The sequence below is a fragment of the Papaver somniferum genome, unplaced genomic scaffold, assembly GCF_003573695.1.
Source record: "Papaver somniferum cultivar HN1 unplaced genomic scaffold, ASM357369v1 unplaced-scaffold_24, whole genome shotgun sequence".
NCBI classification, from domain to species: Eukaryota; Viridiplantae; Streptophyta; class Magnoliopsida; order Ranunculales; family Papaveraceae; genus Papaver; species Papaver somniferum.
Window position 1 is genome coordinate 3933342 of NW_020634374.1, and position 17120 is coordinate 3950461.

The 17120-nt window shown below is 36.2% G+C and overlaps 1 protein-coding gene across 1 annotated transcript; it reads left to right on the plus strand.

Annotated features, from left to right (window-relative positions):
- The first annotated feature begins 4483 nt into the window (after positions 1-4483).
- On the plus strand, positions 4484-4924 carry LOC113340940 (F-box/LRR-repeat protein At3g58930-like). The gene has a single exon (XM_026585990.1). The coding sequence runs from the start codon at positions 4484-4486 to the stop codon at positions 4922-4924; it is 441 nt and encodes a 146-aa protein (XP_026441775.1).
- Positions 4925-17120: the final 12196 nt, after the last annotated feature.

The following is a 17120-nucleotide window of genomic DNA, read 5'->3' on the forward strand; positions in this document are numbered from 1 at the left end:
GGATCTATCATCATGCTTGAGATGAAAGAAAAAGCGTCTGCGAGTCTGTTATCCTTCCTTGAAATGTGCCTCCATTTTATCTTTGGGATTTTCGCTGACAATTCTTCAACGAGCTTCTTGTATTTCTTCAAGGATGGTTCATTTGTAGTGTACTCTCCCTTTATTTGGCGATTAACTAGCTGCGAATCACTAGTGATCCTGGCATTTTCTAGTTTCATTTCTATTGCGAACTTTAAGGCATGTATCACAACTTCATATTCCGTTTCGTTATTAGTGGATGCAAATTCCAATCTGAATGAAAAATCCATCTCCTTTCCTTCTGGAGAAATCAAAACAATTCCAACCCCATTGCCTTCCCCATTTATCCATCTACCAATATCTCCCATCTATTTGGTTTTGTTAATAAGTCTTTTGGATCTCCAAGTTCTTCTTCTATATCCATCATCTCTTCCACCGCTTCATCATCTTCTAAAGGAAATTCTGCTAAGAAATCTGCGACAACTTGTGATTTTGGTGAAGATAATATTTTATATTTGATTTCGAAATGTCCTATTTGTGCATTCCATCTCTCCACCCTACCTGATCTTTTTGAATTCTTCATCACTGATTCAATTGGTACTTTTGTTAGCACCCTTATTTTGTGTGCTTGGAAATATATGCGAAGTTAAAATGCGGCGTATACTAATGCTAAAATTAGCTTCTCAATCTTTGAATAATTCCTCTCTGCAGCATTAAATTTTTTGTTGATGTAATAAATGGGCTTTTCCACTCCTTCTTCCGTTCGCAATAACACAGCGCTTAAAGCATGTGATGTTGTCACAAGATAGATCAATAGTTCTTCTCCTGGTTCTGCCTTTTGTAAAATAGATGTATTCATAAGGTGTTCTTTGATCCCTAGAAAAGCTTTTTCACATTCATCAGTCCATTTGAATTTCGCACCCTTCTTGAGTATATTGAAAAAATGTTTACATTTGTCTGATGATCACGAACTGCTTGTACCTTTTCTGGATCAACTTGTATTCCTTATTTTGATACAATGTAGCCTAAAAATTTTCCTGATGCAACCCCAAAAATGCATTTTTCAGGGTTCGGTTTAATATTATAACGCCGCATCTGTTCAAAAATCTCCCTCAAATCTTGTACATGATCTTTAGCTTATTTACTCTTCACTAACATGTCATCCACGTACACCTCTAATGTTTTGTGTATCCATTTCGCGAACACCTTCTCTACCATTCTTTGATACGTTGCTCCTGCATTTCGCAAACCAAACGACATTTTTATATAACAGTATAAACCTCTTGGAGCGAAAAAAGCAGTATGTTCTTGATCTTCTTCAGCGAGGGGGATTTGGTTATAACCTTTGTACCCATCTAAAGAAGATACTCTATCATTTCCCGCTGCTGATTCAACCATTTGAGGAATATCCGGTAATGGAAAACTATCTTTAGGGAAAGCCTTGTTTAAATCAGTGAAATCTATGCAAATTCTTATCCCTTTATTTTTATTTGGAACAACAACCATGTTTGCTATCCACTCTGGGTATTTAGCTTCTCTTATAATTCTCGCCTCAAGCATTTTCTGTAATTCTTATTCTATTTGAGGATGATAGGTTGTTGCGATTTTTCTTATTCTCTGTTTAAATGGTCTCACATTCTTCTTAATCTCCAACTTATGACATGCAATTGACGGATCTATTCCAGGTATCTCATCCATGCTCCCCGCGAAAATATCTTTATATTCCCGCAAAATATTAACAGTTCTTTCTTCTTCTTTTGCATCCATCTTGGTTCCAATCCTCAATATTAGGGGTTCTTCTATAGTTCCAACATTTACTTCTTTTGTTGGTTCTGCCGCAGTGTAACTGGCCTTGGGTTCTCCCATTGGTGTTGGCTCTTTTATCATCTTCGCAATTCCATCTCCTTCCTCCGAAATTTCACTGGGTATTCCTTTACCTTCTTTTGCTCTTATCATGTACACTCTAAATTCTTCTTCTTTCTTTGCCTCCTTTGCTATTTTTCTGCGAAATTGTCGCCTTTTTGCTCGTCCTTCATAATGCTTTACTTCAATTTGATTAAATAATTTCACATTGTCAATATCTCCTCTAATCTCACCTACTCCATTTGGCATGGGTAACTTGATGCATTGATGCAATGTTGATGCTACAACTTTAATTGCGTGTATCCATGGCCTCCCCAATAGCATGTTATATGGTGATTCCATATCCACTACGCATAGTGTCACTTGTGTTTCGATCTCTCCTAGTGGAATTCGCACCACTATTTCTCCTTTAGGTTTTGTTGTGGATTTTCCAAAGCCATGAACAAGATACGTTGAACAAGACATTTCTTCATCTTTGAATCTCATTCCTTTGAACGCATGATAAAATATTATATCCATTGAACTCCCTTTATCGACTAAAGTTCTGTTCAATATCCATTCTTCCGTGGATTTTGTTGTTGTCCCCTTCTCTTTTCGCGTAATAGGTACTGTAATAACCAATGGAGATGTGTGGTTCAAATTTTCTTTTGGTATTTCTGCCGCCATGAATGTGATTTTTTGCTTTTCCCAATCTTTCAAGGGTGATGTCTTTTCTACCGCCATAACCTTCCTTCCTTCAAAATCTCGTTTATGTATCCTTCCTTTGATGTTTTCATGGAATTCATTAACCATTGTTTTTGTTATCATATTACACTCCAATCTTTTGTCATCTTCATTGACTCTAATCATTTTTCTTTTAACTGGTTCACTGATTTGTTTAATTACTTTCTTGATTTGAACAATCTCAACAACAATCTTCAACTTTCAATCTTCAGCCTCCCTGTTTCTAGCGCCATTATGTAGTTGCAGGAAATCCTACACTACACCCCTCACAAGATTTCATTAACATTCAACTCATTTTTGGATTCATAATCTTAATTTTATTGATGAATCTTTGAACAATCTTACAAGAAAAGATAAAGGAATCGAGAATAACCGCTGCTCTAGATTTTCTCTCTCCTATTTACTTGCTTCTCACTCAGAAAAGATCTCTCTCCTTTCCTTTACAACTGAACGGCTATTTATAGGGAATTACATAGTGGATGACAGCTAATCTGTCCTTTATTTTCGGATATGGCTTGCGACATTCTCGCAACCTTACAAATGTTAATCTCGCAAACTCTCTAATTTTCGCAGGACCATCACATTTTCTCATGATTTAGCTGACGTCGTTTATTATGTCATTTCTGAAATTGTTCTGCGACACTGTTGTGTTGTGTTGTTAATAATTTTGCTGAGGCGTTATTGCTGCGAGATTCTGATCCTACACCTAGTTTACTCAAAACATTTTTTAACTTTAGATTTGAATTCAACCCAAAAGAAAAAAACCCTGTATGTTTTAGTGTAAGACAACACACTCACATTGCCATTAACTGTGTATTCTATAAAGACTAACGCACCTAAAAATGAAGGAGACTTCCATGGAGGAAGAGGCACCTTTACATTTATATTTTGTAAAAAATACTGAACTCTTGCTATCAGATTAAAAAATGACTTGATTCTGGCCTTGTTAGCCCATTGCATAGCTTTCAATAATGCCAAAGTTTCAACTTGATGAGCTTGAACAATTCTTTTTAGGTCACCCTTCAATGCCGCATTGTCTTGCAGAGTTTCTTATTATCATAGCAATACAAGTTAAATCGAAGCTGCTACATGCCTCTACTTTTTGTCCCATTTATTTCTATCATATCGTGATATGGTTCCCATCTAACCTTCCATCATACACTTTTAGGGGCTTACGGTGGGTGTCGTCCGAACAACCATGGAGCAATATCTTTGCAGTTATACGTCGTCGGGAAAAAAGTTTGAGGCAAATTCTGGGGGTACCATAGCATTTTCGTCTGTTTAAATAGTACTCATGGCATTTGATGCATCCATGTTGATTCTTTAAATATCAGACGCAGTCGCGCAGGTTAAAATATCAGGCAAGTGTCCGTACCATACCATTGACTTAAATGGCGTGTCTTTAATATACGATTACATACAATGAGACCGTAGTACTAAATACACCCGCGAATTTTATCCAACGGACTATATATTTTACTGCTTATGAGTTAACACGCGCCAGGAACAAAGCCATGGGAACAAATTGGATCTCTGCAGGGATTACAACGAATTCAGCTTAGGTGGGGCTGCTAGTTATATGCACTGAATCGTTGATCAAAAGCAAAATCAGAGTTTTGGGTTTTTTGCTTCTCCAGATTCCATTAGAAGACTTCGAAAGAGTTACTCATCAGCCATTTCTACACTAAGGTACTTCTTTTTTCCATCTTCTAATTCAGGGTTTTTGAACTATAGAATAATCATGCTCAGCAAATTAGGTTTTGTTTCTGTTCAGAGTGAATCATTGCAAATTGGAGATTAGGTTTCTTAACAACAAATTTTGGGGGTTTTCTTGAGTTCATTATTAAGGTTTAGTTATCAGTTTAGGTTAACTCCTAAAATGGAAGAAATCAGAAATGCACCATATTTGAATGAGGAAGACAGAATTAGTAGGTTGCCAGATGCATTAATTCACCATATCATGTCTTTTAATGATGCCAAGTACGCAGTTCAAGCTAGTGTTTTGTCTAAAAGGTGGGTTGATGTTTGGAAATCTTTCCCTTTTCTAAAGTTCGATAGAAGTTCGTTTTCAGAAGATAAAAAACATAGTTTCATAATGTTTGTAGACATGGTATTCCTTTTTCGCGAAGACTTTGATATTAAGAGGTTTAGTGTGCACTGGGAGAAGTCTGCGAATGATAATAGGGTGTCAATGGATGTTAATAGATGGAGCCTTGCTTCCGTTAAGTATAATGTTCAAGAAATCACTATAGCAGTCGGTCAATGTCATAATTCTGCATATGAAATTCCTCATCGCCTTCTTAATTGTAAATCTCTGTGAAGGTTGGGAATTCTCATGATGGGTTTGGGAAAATATACAGATGTTAGCCTGCCAAAAACCATAAATTTGCCTCAGCTTAAGATATTGATCCTTATTGGATTATCAATCTCTAATGTTAAAAGTCTCTTTTCAAGTTGTCCAGTTCTTGAAACGTTAAACATACATGATTGTGATATACAAACTGAAAATCAGAAGAATTTGATTGTTGATTCTCCCAGCCTTAAGAAGTTCGATTATGGTCATTGTCATATATAATTTATGCCACAAAATGATACCATGGCTAACATCATCAAGTTACGTGCTCCAAATCTTGAAGACTTCACTTGCAAATCTTTCTTGGCACAAGATTATTCTCTAGAAAACTGTTGTCTACTATCCAAAGTAAGTTTTAGCATCAAACTACATGCAGCAAAAGAACTTGAGAATGCATAAAGTTATTCAAAACTGTCGTCAAAGGAAAAAGATTTGTATGTTAAAAGTCTGATAAAATTTCTAAGGGCGGTTTATATGGTGAAAGAAATGAGATTGTCACCTGGGTTCCTCGAGGTTCTCTCACAAGCTCCTGACTTATTATACTGTCAACCACCTCGCCTATGTAATTTGCAATATTTGACGCTGGAATTGTGGTTTACAAGAGGTTGCTTGCGGACTATATCATACTTACTCAAGATTGCTCCTAATATAACTAAAATTTTCCTTGAATCAAAGAAGTCAAATTCAGCGGGCGTTGGAGATGATGGGGAAGAAGGATTGTCGTTGCCTAGAAAATTGTCTCACCTCAAGTTTGTCCAGCTTGAAGAAGCGCAAGGATGTGATGCTGAGCTCAAACTTCTGAGATTTTTGTTGGCAAATGCAAAGGTTTTGGCGAAAGTTTTTATATTCTTTTGTTCTACTACTGGCTCGCCTGATAGGGAGAAACAAGTTGAGAAATTTAAGGATAAGCTTGTCAGAGCACTGCTAGGTCGAACTCGCAAGCGTTGCTATCTCAAGCTTGTTTGTCAGTGTTAGTGATCAAAACTATAATCCTTGATTTCTAGTCTACTTATCGTAATGTCTCGGATTAGGATATATTGTGTAGTTGAGCATTAGACTTCACGGCGTTCATCAATTGAAGAAGAAAAACTACTAAGGAGATCATGTGGAACTTCATCAACAAAAGGTATGTGGAGACTAAAACTCATCTATCACTTGGAAAATCTATTTCTACTCTATCTCCTATATTGAGACAAAAGTCGTATTACTATATAGTTGTCGATTATACATATTTGAGATTTCAAGCTGAGTTTAACTCGCTAACATATTTCTCGGAATATGTGCTGGTAAGCTTTCGCTTCAACCAAGTTCATCTTATATTCTTGACGAAAGTCAAAAGATGATCATGTGAAAATCGCCGAGTAATATCTTACATGGTTTGTGTGATACAATCATTTGGTGTAGACTTGGAATATTTCGTTATGATTATTTCAATAACTTGAAAATTGCATTGATGATAATAGAGTGTGAAAACGGCTATTGTCATCCTCTAAGAAAGTTTCAATGATTGAAATAAGAGTTTAGAATACTTAACCATCATTGGATTATAAAAATAATGTGCATTCTTGCATGTATGTGATCCATGACCGGAACTAAAGTATGCATACTCGTATGCGTACTTGTAATTGTGAAATTCCGTGTACCAAGTACACATACCGGTACGCATACTTGCGTAAGGTATATGTCCGAGAATTTCTGTTGGGTTTTGGAAGTGTACTAAGTATGCGTACCCGTTTGCATACTGGCGAACCCAAACTCAGACCGGCTACTTAAGTATGCATACCTGTTTGCATACTTAAGTGGTTAAAGTTCTAAAATCGGTTGGCTCATGAACTAATACATTAGTATATTAAGGAATGCATTCTTTGAAAACCGTGGCTATAATGTTCATGAATTGATTCGAGTGAATCAGGCCGATTTTGCTTCAATTGTGTTCTTGTATACTTCTATGAGAATATAACAATTGAACAACTCTTTAACTAGTTTCATTTGAGTCATTTGAACTAGTTATGGTTAAGATGAATAAGATTGGTATGAGAGTGTTCATATAGCTAACCTCGGTTAACTACGGTTGTGCCAGCATGGTGTACACATTTAGGTACGGTTACTAAACCTAAATGAGGGTACATTTCATTTGTGTATAACAAGCTATCTAACAGTTGAAAGATATTAGCTTGAATCTAATCAGGTTTTCATCTAACTGTGAATATTGAATGCTTTGTTACCAAGGTAACTTAGATTGCAAACCCTGATTTGAAAACTATATAAAGGAGAACTCTAGCAACTGGGAAAACTAATCCCTACACCTGCTGTGTGATACTAGTTGTATAAGCTAGATTCGATTCTCCTTTAACCTTAGGTTTTTCACGAAACCATGTAGGTTAACGACTTAAAGACTTCATTGGGATTTTGAAGCCAGACCCAACTATTTTCTTTGTAGTTGCGTGATATGTTCTTGCTATTTCTATCGTATTTGAGTACTATCTTCTCTAAGATTGGCTCGAGATTTAATCTATTATAGGCAAGATAAATAATAGTCACAAACATCTTCGTCTCATCGTTTCTGATTCCATAATATCTTGTTTCGCTACCATACGATTAAGATTATTGTGAGCTGATTGATATTTCTAAGCTGCTCTTCGCGAATATAAGTCCGGTTTATCAATTAGTTCATGTTCACCTTGATTTATCAAAAGACGGAACAAAAACTCGTAGGTATTTCTGTGGGAGACAGATTTATCTATTCCTATAGACTTTTCTGTGTGAGACAGATTTGTTTATCAAGTCTTCGACTTTGGGTCGTAGCAACTCTTGGTTGTGGGTGAGATCATCTAAGAGAATCAAGTGCGTAGTATCCTGCTGGGATCAGAGACGTAAGGAGCGCAACTGTACCTTGAATCGGTCTGAGATTGATTAGGTTTCAACTACATTCCAGTGTGAAGTTCATTGGCAGTATGCTAGTGTCTGTAGCAGATTAATGCAGTGTGGTGTTCAAATATGGACTAGGTCTCGGGGTTTTCCTGCATTTGCGGTTTCTTCGTTAACAAAATTCTGGTGTCTGTGTTATTTCTTTTCCGCATTATATTTTGTTATACAATTGAAATATCACAGGTTGTGCGTAGAATCAATCAATTGAAAAATCCAACCTTTGGTTGTTGATTGAAATTGATTGATCCTTGAACATTAGTCTTTGGTACCGTTCAAGTTATTTCTCTTATATTCAATCAGGTTCGCAAATTCCTATTTGCTGATTGCAGATTGAATTGAGAGATAGAGATATAAAACTCTTTGATATACTTTTGTCTAGATTGAGTCTAACTGTCTAGTTGATTCTCTTGAAAGTATATTGGAGTTTGTCTATTCAAATTGCCAAACGAAATATTGGGTGTGGTTGTCAGACCCCCGCTTTTTCAATTGGTATCAGAGCAGGCAAACACGTTAAAGACCTTATAAGTTTGTGTTTGTAGCGATCTGAATCTGGAAAGAAGTGCTATCTATGATAAACGCATTACCAGAAACAAAAGGTATGTTTCTACAAAATCTATTAAAGAGAAAGATTTGTCGATCTCGAATAAAGATGAACTTGGTGTTCCTATGAAACAGACTTCCATTGACAAGTGTTTCCCGGATTACCTTATTGACGAGTCTGACTCTGAAGTTGAAAGGGAAGCATCCAAAGAGAGTGGAGTGATTCTAAAACTTGTCAGAATCCACGATAATGATGTCAACCGGTTGAAACACAAAGTCAATGTCCTTGTTGGTATGGTAAATGAGTGTGACTCTCTTCTAAAGGTCCTTCGTGAGGAAATCGCCTCAGTATGTTCTTCATGAACTTAGCTTGAGGGAAAACTCAAAGAGGATGCTTTGGAAACTGAACTTCTTTTGATTAAACTCTCTATTCAAGAATGTTCCAAGGAGTCCACTATACCAACTGCTTCTGAGTTAACTGGAAAAATTTCTGTTCCAGAAGGAAAATCAAAATTCCTTCCGTCGGAAAAGATGTGCATGTGTCTTCCTCTAATCAAGAAATATCCACATCACTTGGAATGAAGATATCTCCCAATGATGGTACTAAGACTATTCTGTCTAATCACTCAGGTGATCAGAAAGTGTGTCTCTTTTGTGACTCAAAAGGACATGGTGAACAAAAGAGGAAATCTAGGTTGAATGACAATTCTATTGTTCTCCTTCAACACACCTTAGATTTAGTTCTCAAAGGTGTAACTGACATTCGTATGTCTAAACCAATTGGTTTTAGTACTCACCCTGTGTACCCCACCAGGAAAGTCAGTTCGATGTGTTCTTCAAATGTTCAATTGTGAAACAGTCTTCCTAAACCATTTTGTTCAAGAAGAGCTCAGGAGTTTTCTTCTATCAAAAAGGGAGATAATGTTTTTCAGGATGTGAAAAGGGTACCAGAAGAAGGAAGCAAAAATAGAGGGATGAAAGATAACCTGTTAGAGCACTGCTCGGTTGAACCCACTAGCGTTGGTATGTCAAGTTAGTTGTCAATTTTAGTTGCCAAAATGCATTCTTGATTTAGCATACTAAAGATAGTTTCGGACTAGATTAGGTCTAAGAAGTTGAATCGAAGTTATCCTTAAAGGATGAAGATTGAAGATTGAAGACTACAAGAATACATCAACAAGTACTTCATCAAAGTTATGTGATTGATTTCATTTGGATTCTTGTTCTATTCTACCTTTCTAATCTATCAAGATATATGCTCACTATATGGAACAATTCCGATGACGGTAAATGTACATTTATGTATATATACTTGAGGTTATTTGATTCGTGACCTTGGAGACAATAACCTTTATCCTTTTAAAGAATCTCATGTTATAGTGAATGAGCTTATGAATCCAACGAGCCAAGAATCACTCAATTCCGAGCTATAACGTTAGTAGGAAACAATCCATGGGATGTTTGTAACAGTTCACGGACTTGGGCCCAATTACGGCATTTTTGGTCAAGTTGGTGATGTTTCCTTATCTAGGCAAGTTAGCTATTATTCCAAACATCTTTGATTACCATATTAAAGTGTTTGTGATTCCTTCCTAATTTAATTTGTGATTTATTAACAAAAATACAATTTTCTAAATTAATTATTTATTTAATTATTTTGACAAGAGTTGTAACTTAGGAAAGACTCCCTTTTTTAGTAGAGTCTTGAAAAAGGGAAATATCTTTGCTTAGCTTCCAAGCTATTGCTCACTATAAATAAAGGGTTCGTGAGTTTACACAGTTTTCATCCCTTTGGAAAATTGGCATAAGCTCTGCAGGTTGTTTTCCACGTCTTCCGTTCTTCGTGAACGAGAGTGAGATAAAAGTCTTTGTATTAGGGATCACAAAGGAAAATTGGATTTAATCTTCGTGATTGATCATACAACTTGTAATCTAGGTTTTTCACCTCTTGTCTATTCTAAGGTTTTCTCTTCTAATATAAAACCATTCAAGAGTTGTTGATCATAAACCCTAGGTTTTGATAGATTTTAGTTTCCGATCGTATACCAACACTTGTTAGTCGAAATCGGAGACTAGAAAGAAAAACTTCTATTGAGGCATCTCGTAAAAATCCTTGAGAAGTTTTAAACAAGATATATCTAGATTTATTCTAGTTGTTATTGCTGTAGAATTATTAGGGTTTTCTTAACTTGGAAATTGATCTTTGAAATCACCCAAGTTTACTTACGAAAATCAGGTTCACGGACTCCTTGTGTGTACGCATACTGATTGTAAGTTAAAACCCTAATCTACAAGTTTGTTTTGATATTACTTTTACCTAGTAATTATTTTTATCAAAATAAACTCAAGATTTCCAAAACCTTGATTTACATCTAAAGGGAAATCAAACCGGTGTTTTGTGCAAACAAAATAACGAATCGTATCAATCGTGGTGTATATTCTAAAGAGAACCTTGAGTTCTGCTAGAAGATTTGTGTGAAGAATTTCTAAAGAGAATCGGTAATATGCTAGGAGGTCTACAAGTGCTGAAGAAGGTATTACATCTAGTCCGAATAGGTAGTAGGAAATTGGTGTAACAGCTTATTATCAGTGTGTGTTTATTCTGGACTAGGTCCCGGGGTTTTTCTGCATTTGCGGTTTCCTCGTTAACAAAATTCTGGTGTCTGTGTTATTTCTTTTCGCATTATATTTTATTTATATATAATAGAAATATTACAGGTTGTACGTTAAGATCAATCAGTTCTTGAATCCGTCCTTAGGGTTGTTGACTGAATTGATTGACACTTGAACATTGGTCTTTGATATCGTTCAAGTTAATCCTCTTATATTCAATCGGGCTCACAAATCCCCATTTGCTGATTGCAGATTGAATCAAGAGATAGAGATATAAAACTCTTTGATATACTTTTTATAGATTGAGTATAACTGTCTAGTTGATTCTCTTGAAAGCATATTGGAGTTTGTCTATTCAGATTGCCAAACGAAATATTGGGTGGTATTGTTAGACCACCGCTTTTTCATAACCTACAAATGATAATTGAATGATATAATGAGATTATTAACAGGCTGTCTGAAAAGCGGGGGTCTAACTGATAGGTGTCTAAAGCACCTACTTTTATATCTAATATTTATGCTTTCTTTGCGAGTTTTCTTGTAAATTATGTATCTTACGTTTGCTTTTGAGTTTATCAGGTGTAATGGAGTCATTATGAGCAAAAGAAAGAGAAAAAAACCACTTTGAGCCAAAAGGGACAAATAGTCATTTAAGAGGCAAATAATATTGGGAGTCGAGCAATGGTTAAGGGGAAACTCTATCAGAGGAGTATTAAAGACAACCAGTTTATGTTAAGGGGCTGCCTATTTGGGTAGCCCTTATCCAGAGGATGTGTGTGTTGTTAGCACCCAAACTGAGGTGGTCCCTATCTCTGGGGTGTAATTATCCAACTCAGCTTCTTTAACCTAATCGAGAGAATTCTTCTCTCAGTCATTTCATTCACCTGAAACAGAAATTGAGAAATAAAACCAACAGCCTCTGCTACTGAAACCGATATAGAGAAATGGATCAGAATTGAGACAAAGAAGAAGAAGATGATGATTTGATGTTGTTGTTGAAGAAAGAATTGGGGCTTTGAGTGATTTTGGTGGATTGAGACAAAGATAAAAGGGGATCTGAGATTTACAGTAATTGAAGATTGAGATTAACAGATCGATGGGTTGAAGTCGTTGTGGATTAAGCAGTGAAGAAGAAATGAGGGAAGATGAAAGGTTGTGATATGAAGAACATTCAGTATCTGTCGTGAATTAAATGGATTTTTAGTTTAAATCTCAGTGTTGTGTTCTTGAACTTTACATGAAGCATCGATGTTGTTGAGTCAAATTGAGCAGAAATTGAAGATGGGTCTGAGACAAATCGAGACAGAGATGAGTTCGAGATCGAGAAGAAAATGGAATCAGGGGTTTTATTGAGCTGCAATTGAGATGGGTTAGGTTTCGATATGTATAAGAGAATGGATCAGAGTGGTTGAGTTTGTGCTGTTGATGTTATAGAAAGAGATTGGAGTTGCTAGAAGGGTGCAAAGCTTGTGACGAAGTAAATGTGGTTGCAGCTACATATTGAAGCATCAACAAGGAGATGTTGATTTTGTTGAAGTTTAGAGACGCTGAATTTACAGCCGTGAAGGAGTAAATGTAGAAGATGCAGTGAGTTGTTTATGGTGCTGAGTTGATGTTGCAGGTGAGAATGCAACAGTGTGCAAGAGTGAATGCCTGAATGAATAGATGAATGTTTAGGCTTTTTACAGGGGAGAAGAATGGCCAGAAATCGGCCTGACAATAGTCGTAAAAACAGAGGAAACTTTGTCTGATTCTCCATTCTGGTGAGTCGACTCGGCGATTCCAGATGCAACTCAATTGTGTCAGCCCAGTAAGACAGAGTCAGAGCAGCTGACTTCCCTTCTTTGACCCATTGACTAACAGAAGACCGTTAGTCTGACAGATAAACTTAACAGAATCTTGACATAATATTCTGTCAACGGCGGCAGTACTCAGGTGACCGACGGTGACCGGGTTCCGGTGATGATGTCAGCAATTCCGTCGAGCAATTCTAGCAGAGATTTTCACATGGGTTTTAACACACTATGGGCTTGGTGGACCACTTGGAGATGGGTTTTGAGAAGACCTAATATCGGAAAGAGTATCCTTTTGGAATGGGAGAAGCATATAAATAGAAAAGTCTTTCTCTAAACCTATATGAGGGAGACTTCTACTTGTTTTCTAGGGTTTCACATGATAGTTCTTCTTTGCTTTCTATGATGATTTCCAAAAACACAAGTAACTAAGATTTATTATTGGTTAAAGATGTAGTTGGATTTTCCAACCAAGTTATGATTTTTATGAATTAGTTTTCTCTCAATATTATCGTTTGATTTCTACTGCATATAATAATTGCATGATTGATGTATTGCAATATGATTGAATGTTTGTTTGGTTGAGTCTAGAATTGATTGAACTCACATCCATATCTATAGCGAATTTAGGGTTCATCGTCGAGCGATAACCTTGAATACGAGTAGCATGATATGATTACGGTTTGTAGTTATACACTCTTGTAATCATATGTAGAAATTGTCCTTTGTCCGAATTGTCATGCGCAATGTATGACAATTGCGTTGATTAGCCTATTTCTTAAACTTAATGCTCCTAGGAATTGAACTTAATTAGCGCAAGGTGTTAGGTTATTCTTTAGGTTAGAATTCACATACGCAGCTCTAATGTGTGTGTTGATGACTTAGGAAATTTACGGAGTATTCTTGCAATAAGGTATTCTTTGGCTTTTGATGATAACGAGATTAAATACGAATTCTAATCATACATTCAAAACTTGTTTGCTAATGAAGATGAAACTTTTATCCAATATTTTCTCATCCTTGATTTGCGTGCTATATTGTTTTGTTTGCTTTTATTTTACTTTTAGTTTATATAAAAATCAGAAAAACCCCATTGTTTTATATAGGAAACCATAACATATTGACAACCTAGTCCTCTCTGTGGGAACGATCCTTTCTTACCCTTGCTATATTATTTATTTTGAGTTGTGAGAAAGTAATTTATTTTTGACGCATACGACGGCGATCACTAACAACCACACCCAATATTTCGATTAGCAATCTGTATGGACTAACTCCAATATACTTTCTAGAGAATAAACTAGACAGTCAGACTCAATCTAGGTAAAAGTATATCGAGGAGTTAATATCTCTTCTCTTGATTTGATCTTTACTCAACAAATAGAAATCTGCGAGTCTTTATCAAATACAAGGAATAGACTTGGATGGTACCAAAGACCAATATCCAAGGATCAATCAATATCCAATCAACAACCAAAGGTTGGATTTCACTATTGATCGATACAACACATAACCTGTACTATTTCAATTATATAACAAAATATAATGCGGAATAGAAATAACACAGAAACCAGAATTTTTGTTAACGAGGAAACCGTAAATGCAGAAAAACCCTGGGACCTAGTCCAGATTGAATACCATATTGTATTAAGCCGCTACAGACACTAGCCTACTACAAACTAACTTCGGTCTGGACTATAGTTGAACCCTAATAAATATCACACTGATTCAAGGTACAGTTGCGCTCCTTACGCCTCTGATCCAAGCAGGATACTACGCACTTGATTCCCTTGGCTGATCTCACCCACAACTAAGAGTTGCTACGACCCAAAGTCGAAGACTTTAATAAACAAATCTGTATCAGACAGAAAAGTCTACGATAATAGATAAATCTGTCTCCCACAGATAAACCTACAAGTTTTGTTCCGTCTTTTGATAAAATCAAGGTGAACATGAACCAATTGATAAACCGGACTTATAATCCCGAAGAACAGCCTAGTATTATCAATCACCTCACAATAATCTAAATCGTATGGTAGCGAAACTAGATATTGCGGAATCACAAACGATGAGACGAAGATGTTTATGATTTCTTTTTATCTTTCCCTATCGGAGATATAATCTCAAGCCATTCTTACAGTTGAACTCATACGATAGAAAATGGCAAGATCAGATCGCTCAACTACAAGAGAAGTAGTTTCGTCTGGCTTCACAATCTCAATGAAGTTTTTAAGTCGTTAACCGACAGGGTCTCGAGAAGGTGTGGGAATTAGTTTTTCCAGGAGGTGTGGGAATTAGTTTTTCCAGTTGCTAGACGTCTCCCTTATATAGTTTTCAAATCAGGGTTTGCAATCCAAGTTACCTTGGTAACAAAGCATTCAATATTCACCATTAGATGAAAAACCTGATTTATCCAAGCTAATATCTTCCAACCGTTAGATCGAAACTTAGCTTGTCACACACAAAAATGAAATATGTTTATTTAGGTTTGAGTAACCGTACTTAAACGTGTACACTTAGTTGGTTCACAAATATGTTAACCAATGGTTTGCCATATGAGCATTTTCATATTAACTGTGTTCATATTTCTCATAACTAGTTCAAATGACTCATAAAAACTAGTTCAAGAGTTATTCAATTGCTTAGATCTTTATACATACACAGAATTGAAACAAAATCGGTTCGATTCACTTGTATCAATTCATGAAAAATATAGCCACGGTTTTCAAAGATTGCATTCCTTATTGATTTATTGTTTAAGTTCATGAAACTACCGACTTGAGAAATATAACCAGCTTGGGTATGCGTACGGGTATGCATACCTTAGCTACCGGATTTGAGTTGGTTTTTGATTTCCAAACTCAGCAGAACTTTTCGGGTAGAAAAGTTTCGCCAGTATGCGTACGGGTACGCATACCTAAGGTGACTGGTTTATGAGTTTGTAAACTCCAAACTCATCAGAATTTTCCGGGAGGAAAAGTTCCGCCAGTACACATACGGGTACGCGTACCCAACCTGTCTCCTTCACCAATACCGCATGCACACATATGCACGCACTTGGTTTCCGGCACATGGATTTATACACTAATGTGCGAACACACTATATATGCTTATATCCATAGTTGGTTACGTAATCTCAACTCTACATTTCAATCATTGAAACATTCTTCTATAATGTTATAATAGTCGTTAGACATAAAGAATCGACTATCGTCATCAAAGCTATTTTCAAGATTGAAACGTCATCATGACTTTCGTCACGAGTAAAGATGAAAATGGTTAAAGCAAAAGCTTACCAACACATATTTCGAGAAAAAGATAGGCGAGTAAACTCGGCTCGAAATAGCAAATGTGTGTGTATGAAAACTATCATACTTATACGACTTTTGTCTCAAGAGTAGGAGATAGAGTAGATAGACTTTTAAGTGACAGATGAGTTCAAGTCTCCACATAACTTTTGGTCGGATGAAGTTCCACTGGTTCCTTGAGTAGTTCTTCGTCTTCGTAAGATAATCGCCATGGAGTCTGGAGCTCAACTATTCCTAACTATCCTAGACCGAGACTTAGTCATAAGTAAACTAGAAATCAAGACATATAGTTTTGATCAGTAACATTGACAAACATGCTTGAGATAGAAACACATGCGAGTTCGACCGAGCAATGCTCTAACAATCTCCCCCTTTGTCAATTTTAGTGACAAAACTATCAATACATATGGATTACAAAATAGATAAAACTTTATAGCTTCTCGTCCACATGCTTGATCTCCTTGGTGCTTCAACATTACTCGAAAACTTCATCTTTTCCAAGTACTCCCATGATTCCATAGATGTTCAATTAAGCATCATAGTTGTTGAAGTTTCGTAGCCATAACAATGAGAAAACAAAAGCTCTCGATCATTGTTATACAGTGTCATAGTATTATTACACAGCATCAAAGTTCTTATATCACAACTTCGACAACAATACTATGGAGATATGTATCACTCCCCCTTAGTCAATACTTTCGTCTCAACATGAAAACCACTCCCCCTTACATAATGACCCGTAAACACGTAAATCATATATATTTGTAGTGTGAACTACATATTAATTCTCCCCCTTTTTGTCAATAAAATTGGCAAAGGTACGAAAACGGAATCCTAATGAAATTTCCACGAAGACGCTTCGAGACCAAAGAAAAGTACATATCAACTTATTTAGATGCAGTCATAAAGCCGAAACTAAGTGCATTCATCAAGGAGTTTATAAAGATACAAGATAACCCCTAAGTAATTCCACAACCACAC

Excerpts from the sequence above, each read along its gene's own strand:
- LOC113340940 (XM_026585990.1), top strand. The coding sequence starts at position 4,484 with ATGGAAGAAATCAGAAATGCACCATATTTGAATGAGGAAGACAGAATT.